Raw genomic sequence first — 15622 nt, 5'->3', positions numbered from 1 at the left:
CACCCAACTTTCAGTAAAATTTCATTGTGAAGAATTCACTGGACAGTTTACAAAACCGCAACAGGTGTTTCGCTATAACCTTCTCATACTAGAGCGTTTTCATAGCTCATTCTAAAGTATAAAAACGCTTATACTAGAGTATAAAACGTTTATACTATCGTATGAAAACGCTTGAGAAAGCTGTAATATAGAGAAATACATGTTGCGATGGTTGCGGTTTTGTTAACACAAAACCATTGGGGATCTGATTCTGAGGACTTTCCTGAGACATTTTTGTGAAATTCTGTCTTCTCTCTGTCTTGGCATATATTCACCGATAACTCATGAAAGGAACGAAATACCGATATGAAATGTTCACTATTCGTTGAGATTTAGTGGCTTTTAGATGATTAGATTTCAATAACACTCTGATGAAAAATATATTTTGGCACTGTTCAGAAGCCTTCTCAATTTTTGACCGAATATATGAAAATTGGGTAGAAATATCAAAAATTACAAAACAAAGACGCATACATACGAATGAAGGCTACAAACAAGTGAAATATACTTTTTACCGGGTGATGATCAACTGTATTACGAAATATGTGCCAAACTAACTGACTATTATAAGACAACAAGTATAGCTAAGGCACCAGGCAATCTAATAATAACACTGATGATCTTCAAACATGACTCAACCTCTGACGGAGGCACGAAACTCTTAGAAATGTTCGAAATAGATGAGCATTTTAATATAGCAGACCATTATTATAATCAGTGGAGAGACACTACAAAAACACACTTTTGTCTATTTTCCACGATAGTTCTATATTTGTTGACTAGTTCACAATACTCCTTTCTGATCAAAACCTCCGAAGTGAAATCGTAATCATTAAACAAATAGCAGTTATTACAAAATACCTATTAAGCACTCTAGTTAACAACATTATAATGAAATATCAACAAAAATCAGTAATGAAAGAATTATATTCAATTTCCACAAGACCAGAACACAAATATGTTAGTACCTATCAATTATGCAGGTAGAATCTCCGACAATTATAAAAATTATCTTTCAAAATTCAATCTACAAACATCGTACACATCCAACGGAAATTTAGGAAACAGATTATTTAATGCCAAACCTAAATTAGACAAAGGGAAGAGATCTGGTATATATCGATGAGAATATAGTGAATGTCCCGCCATATATACAGGCCAAACTGGTAGAAATTTTGATATAAGGTACCATGAACATGTCATTTCGGATAAGAAATCAATAATGTACGAACATCTCCAAAATTCGAAACAAAATAGATAAAGATAATTTGAAAATCCTTCACACATGCGAAAAAGGGAAAACGATAAATCTGTTGGAATCTATGGAAATAAACAAGTCAAAGAGAAATCTCAATTCTATTATCCTCAAGGAACAACTTGATCTAAACAATAGTCCTCTTCTGAACCTATAACCCCGTTCCCAAAACCTACATTATATCAAAAGTTTTGTTATGTTCATCGATATTCCTGATATAGACAATGTAGGTACCAAATTATTCATGATAGGATAGGCAACGTAGATATAAATTACTCAGATTCAAATGTGATCTAGTTAGTTTTAAGAATGGTGCAATAACCGAAACTAGTCAACAAATATAGAACTATCGTGGAAAATAGACAAAAGTGTTTTTTTGTAGTGTATCCTCAGTGAACATGAATTTCCACAAAATAAATAAGTCGTCAATCAAAGAAACTATTATAATCTTCATGCAGTAATTGTTCACTGTGGTTCTAGTGTTGAATCTGGTCATTATTACGCATTGGTCAAAGACGAAACGGACTGGTTTAAGTTTGACGATGGTCGTGTCACTAAATATTCTAGCGATATCTTGAATTTATTGGGGCTTCTGGAGACACCTTACATTTTATTCTATGAAAGAGAGGACAATGACAGATCAAGATCTTCAATGAAGCTACTTGCGGCACCCTCGTTTGCAAGGGAGTTAGCAGCCTCATTGCCTTCCAGGTCAGTATGACCAGAAATCCAGACCAAAGACAATCCGTTAAGTGTTCCTATCGAGAAGAGTCGTTTTTGGCAATTTGCTACCAATTTAGACGTTGCTCGATAGGAGCCAAGAGCTTCCAACGCCGCTTTACTGTCCGAGAATTTATTGACTTTTGTATGAGGTTGGTTTCTTCCATTCAATAGCGTAAATTTCCGCTTGAAATACAGTCGCATAGGTTCCTAGGCAGGTTGATATCTCTGTCCTGGATCTGCGACTGAAAACACCTGCACTAGAAACGGAAGCTGTTTTTTATCGATCTAAGAACCAACAACTATCTGCTCTTAATATTTCCTTCTCCCGGAGGATCCAGTCCTCTCTACTCAGTAACAGTTCTTTATAAGGCAGTTCGTAGTTGACAGTTGGAGGCATATTGGTGACGGGATACACGGAACTGAAAACTGAAAATATCAAATAACTCGTAAAATCTTATTGGGAGGGGCGAACAAAACACTGTTGTTTTTTCTTAATTGCAATATGTAGTTCGGAAAATAGTTAAAAACTGGAAGTATATTTTGAGTTCAAAAGGTTCAAATTCATTTCGTTGGTCTCACCGAGTTTTGTGAAAAAATTGATTGCATTTTTGGTAATTGTAATACATCATCAGTAATTGAGGTTGAACCCCAGCTAGATTGATTTCCTGCACAAAGAAGAAATCTTGATTCACAACCTGCCTTGTTTTGTTATCCTTGTATAGTTATTTATTATATCCTTTCTCTGGTGGGAATACCAAGAATACTATTACAGTTATTATATGTATTTTTATAATAAGAATCAGATACTAACAATAACTCAATTGTGAGTATATTGGACATCTTTGTCAGTTCATTCATAAAACTTCTTGTAGAGGGATGTTCTTCCTACATGAGTGAGCATTAGGATCAACAATTGTGCGATTTCCAGCATATCATTTACAAAAATTTTGCCATTTTCTTAATTAAATTATAGATATGAACGCCTATTTGAGTTTTATCGTCCTATGAATGAAAAACCACTAAAAAATAAAAAGTGTTACCTACCCATGAAAAATGTTTGTGAAAATTGTTTAGTTATTATCATGGGTAGTGTTATTGATTTTCATCAAGTAACGGGCCAGTCCATTCATGATTATGGTGGAACATTACCCGATTGAGTTGGCGTGGAAAGGTTCTACTTATTCAGTCGACCGCTATGTGGAACGTTGGTTCGAGCCCTACGGCTGGACGATTGATTTTTACCACGTATCGTCCAACCCGTGCTAAGAATCGCACGTTGAAAAGTAAGACCTCTGAAATCCCCTATTCGAACAAGTTTCTATTTCTGAGGGTTCTCTTTCATACGAAGGCAACAGCTGGTAACCAGAACAGTAAAAATATATTTTTTCAGATCTTTAGGTATTCAGTGCAAAACTTGCAAGAAACAAGCATTAAAATGAGATGGAAATGAAACAAGTTTCAATTGAATGATTTGATTATGATGTTTTGCATCAAGATATTCTGAATATTTTGAGAAGATTTTTGAATTAAGTCGTTCCTTAATGAGAAAAACTTTCTCATCAAACTTCAAATAATCTCCTTTCATGTGTAGTCAAATCGAGGACACACTGTTTTCTCCCTTCCGTCACGAAACTCGTTCCCTCAGCGGTTTTTTTTCTTTCCCTCCATCTTCTAATTACAGTATCTGTTAATAATCTTCTCAGCGCTTACAATAATTACCGTTCCGCCGAGTCATCTTTTCCCTAATCTCCATTTCAAATAATAACGAGAATAAGCAGTCTGTCGACCTCACTTTCACCAGACTAACTTTTTCCTTCACATTTCCTCCGGGGTAATGAGTAATTTAATGAAAAAAAAATGATAAACGACGGCTGTTCCCGCTCAAGAACATTGCTGGGAAAAAATGAATCATTTTGCCGGTTACACTTTTTTCCAGATAGGCATCTAAGCAGTGTAGGATGTTTGGGGGTTTTACATTTGGAGAACAGTACCTACCAACACTACATTGTAAGATTTTCAGTAAACAGTTCACCAAACCGTAATACATGTTTCACTATATAATTTCCTCTTCAGGGGTGTTCATATTATGTGAATTTTTACCTCATTAGTGCTATACAGTGCATTCATTTAAAAACTTCCCACCCCTAGTACTTCGTTTAGCAGGGAGAATTTGCCGTAGGTGAAAAACACGTCGATTTAGATATCGAGGGGGAAGTTTAAAACCAGTGCCAGTGGTATTTTAGATTTAACCCCCTTACTCCCAGCTACCCCCACTTAATAATTTTAAATGGCACCCCATTTCTTGTAACACATCATTTTAAAGATCTTAAAAATCCTCAAGCAACCCCGTTCAGAAAACTGAAATTGGTTGATCCGAATTATAACAAAATGCAAAAATTTATGGAACCGCTACCACTGACTCTTTTTTACACAGAGTTTTTTGCTTTAGCTGAAAGTGAGATAAGGTCACACAGTTGCTTCTTGGCGTCAGTTACAATTAAATGGTGAAAACATTTATCAGAATTAGTTATTCCTGATTTTAAACTGTTTGTCAAGTGGTGTCAGTTGCACTGACAGTAATACAAATCGTAATGGTGTACACTTTACAAGAAAGAACTGAAATTATTTTTATTTATGGTGCTGAAGATAGGTGTGCTCGTAGGACAGCCAGGGTTTCTAATGAAAGCCATGCAGGCCAAAATGTGAGTCAACGATATGTTCTAGACATTGTTCAAAAATATGAAGAGACCGGTTCTGTGTGCAACAAAGCAGTAAAGCAGCCGAGAGTTCTTACGGAAACCGCAGAGATTGAGATTTTAGGCCAATTCGCCGTTGAGCCTACTACTTCAATTTCGAAAGTCGCTCAGTAAGTAAATATTTCAGTTGGTTCTATACAAAAAGTTCTTTCTTCACAAAATGAGTATTCTTCAGCAACTCAGTGAGGATGACTATGATAGGAGAATTGAATTTTGTGAAATAATGACTGCGAGAATTCAAAATGACCCGAATTTAATAAAAAATATTTGCTTCAGTGATGAATCAACTTTTTTTTTAATGGCTTTGTAAATAAGCATAACTGTAGATACTGAGATAATGAAAATCTACAATTGTTTAGAGAACATACGCAATATCCACAAAAAAATGTCTGGACTGGAATTCTGGGAAACGAAATACATGGCCCTATTTTATTGAAGAAAATTTAACTGGTCAATTGTATTCAAACTTATTGGAAAATGTAATCGATCTACTCAGTCCTGAGAATGCCAAGTTAATGAAGAAGACAACCCGCTCTTGGATTAACAAAATTTACAGTTTCAACAGGCCGGCGCACCGCCACATTGCATGTCCGACAGTGGCTCGATAAACGGTATCCTGACGAATGGATTGGCAGAAGAGGCGCTCTGGAATGGTCGGCGAGATCTCCGGGTTTAACGCCATTGGATTTCTTTCTCTGAGGTTATTCGAAGACAATGGTGTACAAAACTCTCCCGCAGGACATTCAGGATCCAAGACTTTTGCTTAGCTACCAATGGTAAACATTTTGAACACCTGATAAAGTAAGGTACATTTATTTGATTGCAATAGCTATTATTTTATTTTTTATTATAATGAATTTTCATTTTGCCCTATTTTACGAGAACGGATAAACCACTTTCAGTTTTCTAAACGTGGTTGAGTGATGATTTTTAAGATCTTCAAAATGATGTGTTACAAGATAGGGGGTGCCATTTAAAATTATTAAGTGGGGGTAGCTAGGGGTAAGGGGGTTGAATCTAAAATACCACTGGCACTGGTTTTAAACTTCCCCCTCGATATCTAAATTGACGTGTTTTTTGCCTACGGAAAATTCACCCTGCTAAACGAAGTACTGGGGGAGGGAACTTTTGAAATGAAGGCACTGTATATGAATTAGAAAATATGCCTTTCTACCTACTTAATGAGTCAATTATTCAACAAATCCCTTTCGGCACTCACTAGCAATATTCACTGCAATGCTTCACAAAACATTTGTTATTCCAGTGTCGTAAAGTTTCAGAGAGAACTAAGTTTCATCAAATTATCAACAACTGTTACACGAACCTGATATTTCCAATTCCAAGGAACGATAGTGAGCGCCATAGGACGTAGACATGATGGTGATCACACCAATAACATCGCTTGTTTTTCGTCTTGAAACAAAAAATAACTCAAGCAACTTCATTGAAAATGAAATTTGATTGTCGGATAACTCAGAAGTATATGAATTGATTTGTGGTTTCTTCCTGAAAATTTATATTGGCCAAACGAGTAGAACATTTCTCAAAAAAAAGAGCATAGAAATGTTAAGACCAATTCCACAATTGTAAACCATCTTCTGACAGAGGTGCATGAGATCAATTGATACTGTGACGTGCTGCATTTGATGGAGAAAAATCTTTTGAAACAGTTGGAAATCAATGGAATTAAAAAATTCGGAACATTTACTGAATGAACAAAGCAACGTTAAACATTCAATGAATCTGTTGAAATTGGGAATTAGTTGATACATAAACACAGGTAACTTTATTTTGTTACGTGTTCATGTGAATGGATTAGATTAGTCATTAGGTAGAAAGTCATATTATTCAGTAAATTGGTTGATGTAGCCGTTATTACGTGGTAGAAGAAAAATGAGAAGTGAAATTTTCTATGTTTTTACCAATTTCACTTGTAACTATCGTTACTGCAGTTTCGTTCAGAAAACATTTCCAAACCAATACAATAAAACAGTTTTATTGTATTATTTTGAAAAAGTCAATATAGGAGGAAACTGCAGTAACAATAGTCACAAATAAAAGTGGTAAAAACATACAAAGTTTCAGTTCTCATCTTTCATACTATTTAAATTGTTGAACACAACTGAAGAAGATGTTGTATGGTGAAATACGTATCGCTGTTTTGTAAACTGTTCAGTGGAAATATCACAACATAGTGTTATTTGAATGAATTATTGATTTCCAACAATAACGATCGATTACACCACTAAAATTATTATATTTACGAGTAGAAATTTTTTTCGTTGATTCTATTTCAGGGATTCTGATTTATTTTACGGATAACCAATATTCTGAAACAGCATTTATCATTCAAATTGAAGACAAATGGAAACTATAAAACATAATCACTAAATTCAAAAACATAGAAAAATCAGTGGAAAAACAGTTCGATGCTGTTCTGTTTAGCACTGATATAGCTGAAGGAAAAGCAAATGTGAAATTTTTCCTAAAAACTTAAAAATTAGTTGGAAATGACGTCGTGCTTTTGCTTGAAGATGATGTGATGAAAATTATTATTTCTAGTCATTATCACAACTATACAGACAATCAATTGACCGTATACTTTTTCTCTTGAATTTGTCAACTAGAGTTCAGTTTTGAGAATTCAAAATATATCAGAAAAATATGATGATCGAAGAGTAACATTATATGAATGTTATTACCCCAGGATTTTCTGAATTAGGTCAAACTTTGATTTCATATGCCCTACTTCATCAAGAGGAAACTTGCCACACCTTCATTTATGCACATTATCTTAAAATCTTCCTATATCTCTTCAAATAGTGTAACTGAAATTCCTTGTTTTATTCGACCAGTTAATCTCAAAAATTGATGGTTTGTGACTAACAGATGTCTGGAAAATTGATAGCTTAGTGGCTCGTATTTCACTGAGTATTAAGTATACTCTACAACTATTTTGATCAACTTCGATAGGTTTCAAACTTCACTATGGAAAATATGGAAAAAATTATGGAAAACACATCTACAGTATTCATTATGACATTTGAAATATCTAGTGTCGAATTGTTGTTTCTAGGAGCAAGTTTAATTGTCTATATCATTTTTCAGCAATTTGAGAATCTTACAATTCTTACTTATTCTCAAATTATCAAAAAATCAGCTTGAATTTGGATTTCTGATTTGAATAAATATGTTATTTTGCTCCGTTTACTGACATTTACTTATCTAATTTCAAGTGAAATTTGAAATTAAAGCAGAAAATTAGTGCTATCAAAACTCAATTGAACCCTATATTTCAGAAGATAGTTTTCCGTAATAACAATATTTCAGAAGATGATTTTCTTTAATAGCATTTTACTAAAAACTTTGATGCACCTTTCATCGAAAATCAAGTTTTTCAAAAAGATTTTTTTTAAGAATGACTTTTCTTCAAAAAACTTAATGAATGGTCCATTTCTCTTCTTGTCTACCACATGAAGTTATGAATATAAAAACTTGAATTTTCCAAAATTAGTACAGTCTTCTGAAGAATTTACTTTTGAAGAACTTCTGTTACGCCACTGAATTCAAGTATCCCTGAAAACTGCTCGGAGTAATTCTCGGTTTGCGTGTTGAGAACTGCAGATCGTAAATCTGCGAAAAAAAGATGTAGATAGCGCTCATTTATGAACGTTTATTGTCATTAGGATAAAAAACAATGGTCGCGATTGTGCACATTATTTTACTTCTTTATCACCTAATTCCTTACAAAAATTGGCATCATTACAACGAAAAATATGGTTGTGTGCTGAATGGACTTACTCACGAAAAGCTTCTCGAGGAAATATTTGATGACGATAATGAAATTGAGGTTGGACCTATCAAACCCAGTGATTACCTTGTTATCAGATGAAAACTACATTCAGTGTAACTGAATAAGTGTAAAACATTTGAAGAGGTGATTCCTCATCGAAAAAAAGATAGGATCTTTCATATAAAGAAACTTCATTGGAGCATCCCCTGTTAAGATACAGCCCCTTAAAGGGAGTACATAAAATTTGTATAACAATTTTTTTCACAAGCATTGAAAAAGTTACAATATTGAAATTGACCTGGCGTTTTGTACTACCAAAAAGACACTTAGCCAGTAATTTATTTGGTTTACCCCATGGTTGTAAGAGGTGGAAAACGTAACCCCTAAAATTTATTTCCAATGTAACTTTTTGTTTTATTATTTTTTTACCATTTAAAAATTCATTTCCGAAAGCCTGTTTCATTCTGAACAAAAAATGTCTCTAGGATTTTTGGCCCAAAATAAACCAGTTCGCAACAAAAAATTATTTCATGAACAACTACAGAGATACATCGTCATAAATGCGAACTGGATTTATTGTTATTTTGTTGTTAGTACCTGCATTGAACGATTGAAGGGTAACAAACAAAACTAATTTATTAATAACAAAACACACATGTAGAAATCATAGTAAATGTTCAATATGTCTACCTTCAGACATTACGCATGCATCTAGACGTCGGTGCATTGAGCCACGTATTCGCTCAAATATTCCTGGAGTCTCTCTGATTACCCTGCACGCATCGATGATGCGGCTTCTTGAGTCATCTACATCGTGAACAGGAGTACGATAAACCAAATGCTGTAAATGGCCCCAAATAGAGAAATCGACAGGACTGAGATCCGGGGATCGAGCGGGCCAGTTCTGTGGTCCTCCTCGACCTATCCACTGATTTGCATATGTTTCAGTTAAATGCTGACGTGCTACTTGACTAAAATGGGCGGAAGCCCCATCATGCATAAAAAACATATCTCTTCTGACGCCCAAAGGAACTTCCTCCGGCAGTACTGGATGCACTTCTCTTAAAAATTGAACGTATGCCTCACCATTTAATCGAGGAGGTAGAAAATGAGGCCCAAATAAATCATCCCCAATAACTCCGTGCCACACGTTAAGAGAAAACTGTTCTTGATAGTTAGTTTCGACAATAGCGTGAGGGTTTTCATCAGCCCATATGTGGTAATTATGAAAATTAATAATCTTGTCCCGAGAAAAACTACATTCGTCTGTGAATTCTATCGTCTTCAGAAAGTCACAATTTCTTCTAATCATTTCCAGCATCCAATTGCAAAATTCAAGACGGTTCGGAAAGTCTCGCGGTAACAGTGCCTGTACTCGTTGCAGATGGTAAGGGTATAAGAGTTGTTCCTTCAAAATTCGAAATACCGTCATATGATCAGGAAAGCAGTCTTTCTAGTACTGGTAGTAGGTTGTTCTTCAATCAAATTGAGTACTGCTTCCTCAAGCTGTGGTGTTCGTACTTCTCGATGGCGACCACAATCCTGCGTTCTTTTGTCGAATGAACCATATTCTCGTCATCGTTGATGAAATCAAGCAAATATTCTATGTGAAGGATGCTGCCGTTGAGGATACATTTCAACATATCTTCTAGAAGCTTCTAACCCATTCCCCTGCGACAGACCATTAACGTAATGCATATCAGCCATTTCCTCATTTGTGTATGCCATTTTAATAACAAGTGAATTATTAAAGTAACAAATTAAGAACAGAACAACAACACACAATTAGTATTAATTCAATTTCGAAAATTAACAAACTGAAAGCGTCATACCAATTTAATTGTCACTATCGCTAATAGCGACCTACTAGATGGATTAGTTTCGTATTTTCGCATTTATGACGATGTATCTCTGTAGTTGTTCCTAAAATAATTTTTTGCTGCGAACTGGTTCATTTTGGGCAAATAACCCAAGTGACATTTTTTGTTTAGAATGAAACAGGCTATCACCTCAAATGGTAAACAAATGATAAGACAAAAAGTTACATTGGAAATAAATTTTAGGGCTTGCGTTTTCCACCCCTTACAACCATGGCTAAGTGTCTTTTTGGTAGTACAAAAGGTCAGGTTGATTGTCATGCAAATTTTATTTATCCCCTTTAAGGGGCTGTATCTTAACAAGGGATGCTCCAATGAAATTTCTTTATATGAAAGATCCTATCTTTTTTTCGATGAGGAATCACCTCCTTAAATGTTTTACACTTATTTAGTTACACCCTGTATATTCAACCAGCATTCTTGGTAAACCTAGAAGGATATTGAAAAATAGAAACCAATTGTGAGTTTTCTGTTATCGAGTTTTTGTGAATTGTCATCATATAAGCAATGGTTTACCGGGTAACGAAAATTTAATTGTACATTACTGCTTTTATGATAGCAGTAGTGTGCTTAGTGTTTTTGGTTAGGGCCACATTTTTTCAGGCAAATACGGCCTTCACTCCCTGACAATAATGAAGTTTGTTTACAAATTGATTTTGGAACGTTTCTGGGGTTCATTCGTTAAGAACACCTCTTATTATTCTTACCATGCTAGCTCTGAGGTAGACTGTGGTTGCGGGTGCCATATCAGATAATGCAGCGGACCATTCTAAAGGATTACGTTCACCTATTCACCGGTTTGTATAATTGTCATCTAGTCAAATTCGTATGTGACAATTTCCCAAACAGCTAAACAGACAAACGTGACTCCTCAGATGAGCCCAACAGATCACCTGATATGACGCCTCTAGATGGATGGAAAAAAAGGGGGTTGCAACGATATCACCCCAGGAACATTTCATAATGTAAAAAAAATGTAAGCGCACATCACTGCTTGCATATTTTTTAATGAACAGCTAATGCTAATTGAACGGGAACGGGCAACGAAGAGAGGTATCATCACAAGGCCCCATTTCTATTTGAAAAACGAAGTTGGTAGCGTCCTTTCGGAGACGAGTATTGAAATTGGCACCTTTCCACGTAAATTTTGTCCGACCTTTATATCTTATTCCGTCCAGAAATTGAGAGAGGTGGAGACTATTCACGTCTGCATTGTATAAACTTCATCGTTTACAGATAACTCGTTATTGTATTCTATCTGCTTGATTGATAGAAGATGAATAGACAAACTGATATAATGGTTTGCATTTGCGTGAAATATAACTGCAGTACTCACTAGAAGAAGAGTTCAGTACTTATCCTCAATTAGAAGTTTTCTATAATGAGACTCACTACAATGTGACAAAAAAAATATAACTGCGAGCTCAAGCAGATAACCTTGTCATTCTGGCAACAGGCTCGTTGATGAAGAGAGCCTGAGTGTCTTACAAAAAATGACGTTCAATTTTCATAGTTAGTGAACAGATATCTGTGAATACTAGCAAAACTGGAGAAGAGGAATCCGGATGATTCAACTCCACTTTTTCAATGGTGGGGTTATCCCACTCGCAGCGAAGAAATATATAGCTTTGATAAGAAACTCATTTGGAACATTCACTTGGAAAAAGTTCTGAACAAAGCCAGAGTGTCTCTATGGACATGTCAAATGATTTGTAGAAAATATTGTGAATTACAGCTCAAATAAATCCATTGGATATATGTAATAACTATCGAAACCAATGATTACGAAAGAAGTAATTGTCAGTTGGCCGAAAGCTTGAAAGCCAACCAATCAAGCGAAGCTTGACAAAGGACAAAGTCAGGATTGTCTGGCGGATTTTGGTGCCATCAGAACTATACCATTAGGCCATAGAAATTCTTCTAGACCTGGCTCTGTTCTACAGGAGGAAATGTTGACAGTTGCATTCAAAACACCTTCAGGTTCTGGTGAAGATGATCACAATCGCAGAGGTAGTATAGAGGTATCGTCGTGCATAGGAACATATATGACCATATTTCAAGCGGAAATCTACTCCATTGATTTATGTGGGGAGGAACAAAAAGGAATTGAGGAATTGAACATATACTTATCTCAACGTTTCGGAGGCTAATATCTGCCTAGGTCTTCAGAATTGAAGAAATATAATTCATCTTGCAGTTTTTTATTCGATTCGCTCCATTTTCCATCCTCTAACATTCGCCAAGCATCTTAAAAAAACGATAATCCTTTATTGCACACATATTCTCTCTGAAGCAGCGTTTTTCTACAAATTCCAAATATGTCTAAGGAAATTGGTCACAATTTGAAACAAACTTAATTGATTTTTGGCTTCATATATGTCTGTATGAGAACAAGAAAGGGCCTAAAACTGTGCTCTGAGGTAAAATAATTCCGGAACTTTTTTTTTGTGAAAGCTACTGAGTTCCGTTTCAATTTGAATTCACATCTCACTCGCTGCAGAATCAGTTCATTGAAATAGAATCTCATGTTTCGTTTAAAGAAAAGTATCTCGTGTTTCAAAAACATTCACTGTAAGTATACCACACTTTTGTATAACACACCAAACTCACATAACGTTTTCTGAGATATTCATCAAGCCATTTTTCAACTCAAATAAAACACAAGTGTTTATTACAATTTTTTCCTGAAAAGCCACTGTGTATGCAAATCCGTACGCCCGACAATGAAAGCCATGATAAACCTTACAGACAGAGCTCGTGCACTTGATTTCATGCAGAATTTATGATCATTTTCTAATCTTCGCTAAACCGGGTGCACACCTCTCATTATTTCATTGTGCGCGAGTCTTTAGTTGATATTAATTAGTGGAAACCACTTTTAGATGCAAATCCCTGAATTTTTCACTTAGCATCTGTCTAGACCGATTACCGTTAATTGAAAAATTGCTTTAATTCAAATCCGCATGTGCAGGATGGAACCGGCTTGACAGTAAAAAATAGGTGATATAAGAAGTGTTCTAGATTATCACAAAAACTTTAATCCCGTACGGAATTGCTATAAACCTGGGTGTTACATATCTCGATATTTTCACTAGCATTCTTTTCAAAACTCGTGAATCTCCATAAGCTGTGCGACGTATTATTTTGGAAATACATTGAGTCTTATGATACGTCTCACCAGGATGGCGAGGAAGAAGGTATAACATTGTTTAAGATTTGGAAAAACTACTCTATCATGAAAAAATTTAGTTTGTATCAATGTTCAAAACCATAGACTTTTTTTACTCTTCTTATCTCAGAATGAATCGCAATAATTTGCAATGAGAAATCTGAGACATGTGGCTATATGGTTGAATAGGTAGGCAGGTAAGTAAATCTAAATTGAGTCGGTCTGTTCGACCTCCGACTGCAAGCCATGAGGTTCCATTATGGCTCATACCTATTCGAACTCGCTCAAATAAATACAACTTTTCAAAAGGAAGATCACCTTCAAGGTTGACCCTTCATGCTACATTTCCCTTAATCTAAAGATACCTCAGGTGGTTGAATAAGTAACACAATTGTGTTAGTAAGTTTCCCATGACAGCCTAACATTGCTGAAGGGTATCAACTACAACCACCAGCTAGAATCCACTCTCTTGATCCTCTGAGTTAACTTGTAGTCATCCAAACCAAAATGCTCAGCTCAGAAATCATACCTGCGGACCATTTTCTGGAATTCCGGCAGCAACTTTACCATATGAACTTCTGCAAGCCAGTTATTCTTGACGATACATAAGATTCAGCCAATAAATCTTTTTGGTTATAGAAACCAGATGGACGTGGTCAGGTATGCAGAAGATCTGGAAAACGTTTCGCAGAATGTAATCTTTGTACATGGTGGTGGTTCCATTATCTTGTGGAGTGGCATTAGTTGGCACAGTCGCACCGAGCTTCTAGAGGTGAATTTAAGAATGAATTCTGACTGGTACACACGCAACATCTTTGAAGACCATGTTTTACCAAACGGCGGCTTCATTGGTTACAATTTCATGCTAATGTATGATAATGCGCGTGCACATGATACAAAAACACTCACCCAGTATCGTGAAGTTGTTGGACTTGAGGCAGTGGAGTAGCCACCAAACAGTCCTGACGCAAATCCCATAGAACATATTTGTGACATCCTAAAAAGACATATACGAGCAAGAAATATAGCTCCTAACTCAATTGCAGAATTAAGAAGTGCTGCACAGGAAGAATGGAATCGAATTCCATACGAAACTATCAAAGAATTTTTGCGGACTATGCCCAGTATGATGCAGGGTATCGTTAGAGCTAGGGGAGGAAATAATACACACTAATTACTTACAATTCTTTCGAATACTTTTCAGGTTGCTAGCAGGAGAATAGCATATGAGAATGTGAGCATCATGAACACTAAGAAGGCAAACTAAGTAAAGAATAACAGCCTCCTGTATTTTATCCTAAACTACAAATCAGGACAGTGTTCTGTATAGAGCCTCCGCAGTTAGAAAAAAAAAATTCGATACTTCATTCATTTTTTTTTTATAAGCTTGTATGAGAACGGATTCAATAAATATCTAGAGTAGGATGTCAGAATTGATCTCATAAAAGTTCTAGTTACGACAAATTCCGATGTCTGTCGATAATATCGTTCAGTCAAATTTAATTTGTGCTTTCTTCAATATATTTTGATAGTGCTTGTCATCCAATGGCAAAGCATTTAAATCTATAGCATTTGTCGCTATCAAAAAACCCGACTTCAAAACCATGCGTTTGCCAACTGCAAATGTGACATCACAAGATATGTGCAATTGTCGATACAGCATCTGAACTGTTGTTAAGCAGGGCATTAAATGTTTGACGTTTGGAGAAAGATATGATCAGTCCAAAAAAGTTTCACTGAGACAGACTCATGTAATTCACCACAGTTGTACTTATTCATGATTATGGAATATTTCATTTACAGAACAATATCAAGTTCATTCGACTGACTACTTTCTTCGCTTAGCTATTTGCCAGGCATTGCTGACCTTGTTAATTTCGGTAATAGTTGAAAACAATTTGTATAGTGCATTTTGGGTAGAATAATTTCACCCATGTATACCATATATACGACGGCCGACGCTTGTCTCACTCGATCGACTGCGACTTGATCCAAGTAGCGCTTAGCCCT

General features: G+C 35.6%; 1 protein-coding gene across 3 annotated transcripts in view; it reads left to right on the top strand.

The window, feature by feature from the left end:
* The window catches only part of rk (G-protein coupled receptor rickets), a 453352-nt gene that overhangs the window by 309635 nt on the left and 128095 nt on the right, over positions 1–15622 (top strand). For 2 of the 3 annotated variants that reach the window (XM_074169823.1, XM_074169820.1), the window contains exon 1: positions 4456–4883. The exons of the other annotated variant lie outside the window; for it this stretch is intronic. In XM_074169823.1, coding sequence (XP_074025924.1) covers positions 4609–4883 — 275 coding nt within the window. In that variant the 5' untranslated portion in view covers positions 4456–4608. Of the gene's footprint in view, positions 1–4455; positions 4884–15622 lie in introns of those variants that run through there. 3 annotated transcript variants of the gene reach the window in all.

The sequence above is a fragment of the Leptinotarsa decemlineata genome, unplaced genomic scaffold, assembly GCF_025532065.1.
Source record: "Leptinotarsa decemlineata unplaced genomic scaffold, Ldec_3_MD MMD2_P_RNA_scaffold_6, whole genome shotgun sequence".
NCBI lineage: Eukaryota > Metazoa > Arthropoda > Insecta > Coleoptera > Chrysomelidae > Leptinotarsa > Leptinotarsa decemlineata.
The sequence above is the reverse complement of the archived record's forward strand: the minus strand, read 5'-3'. Positions and strand labels throughout refer to the sequence as shown.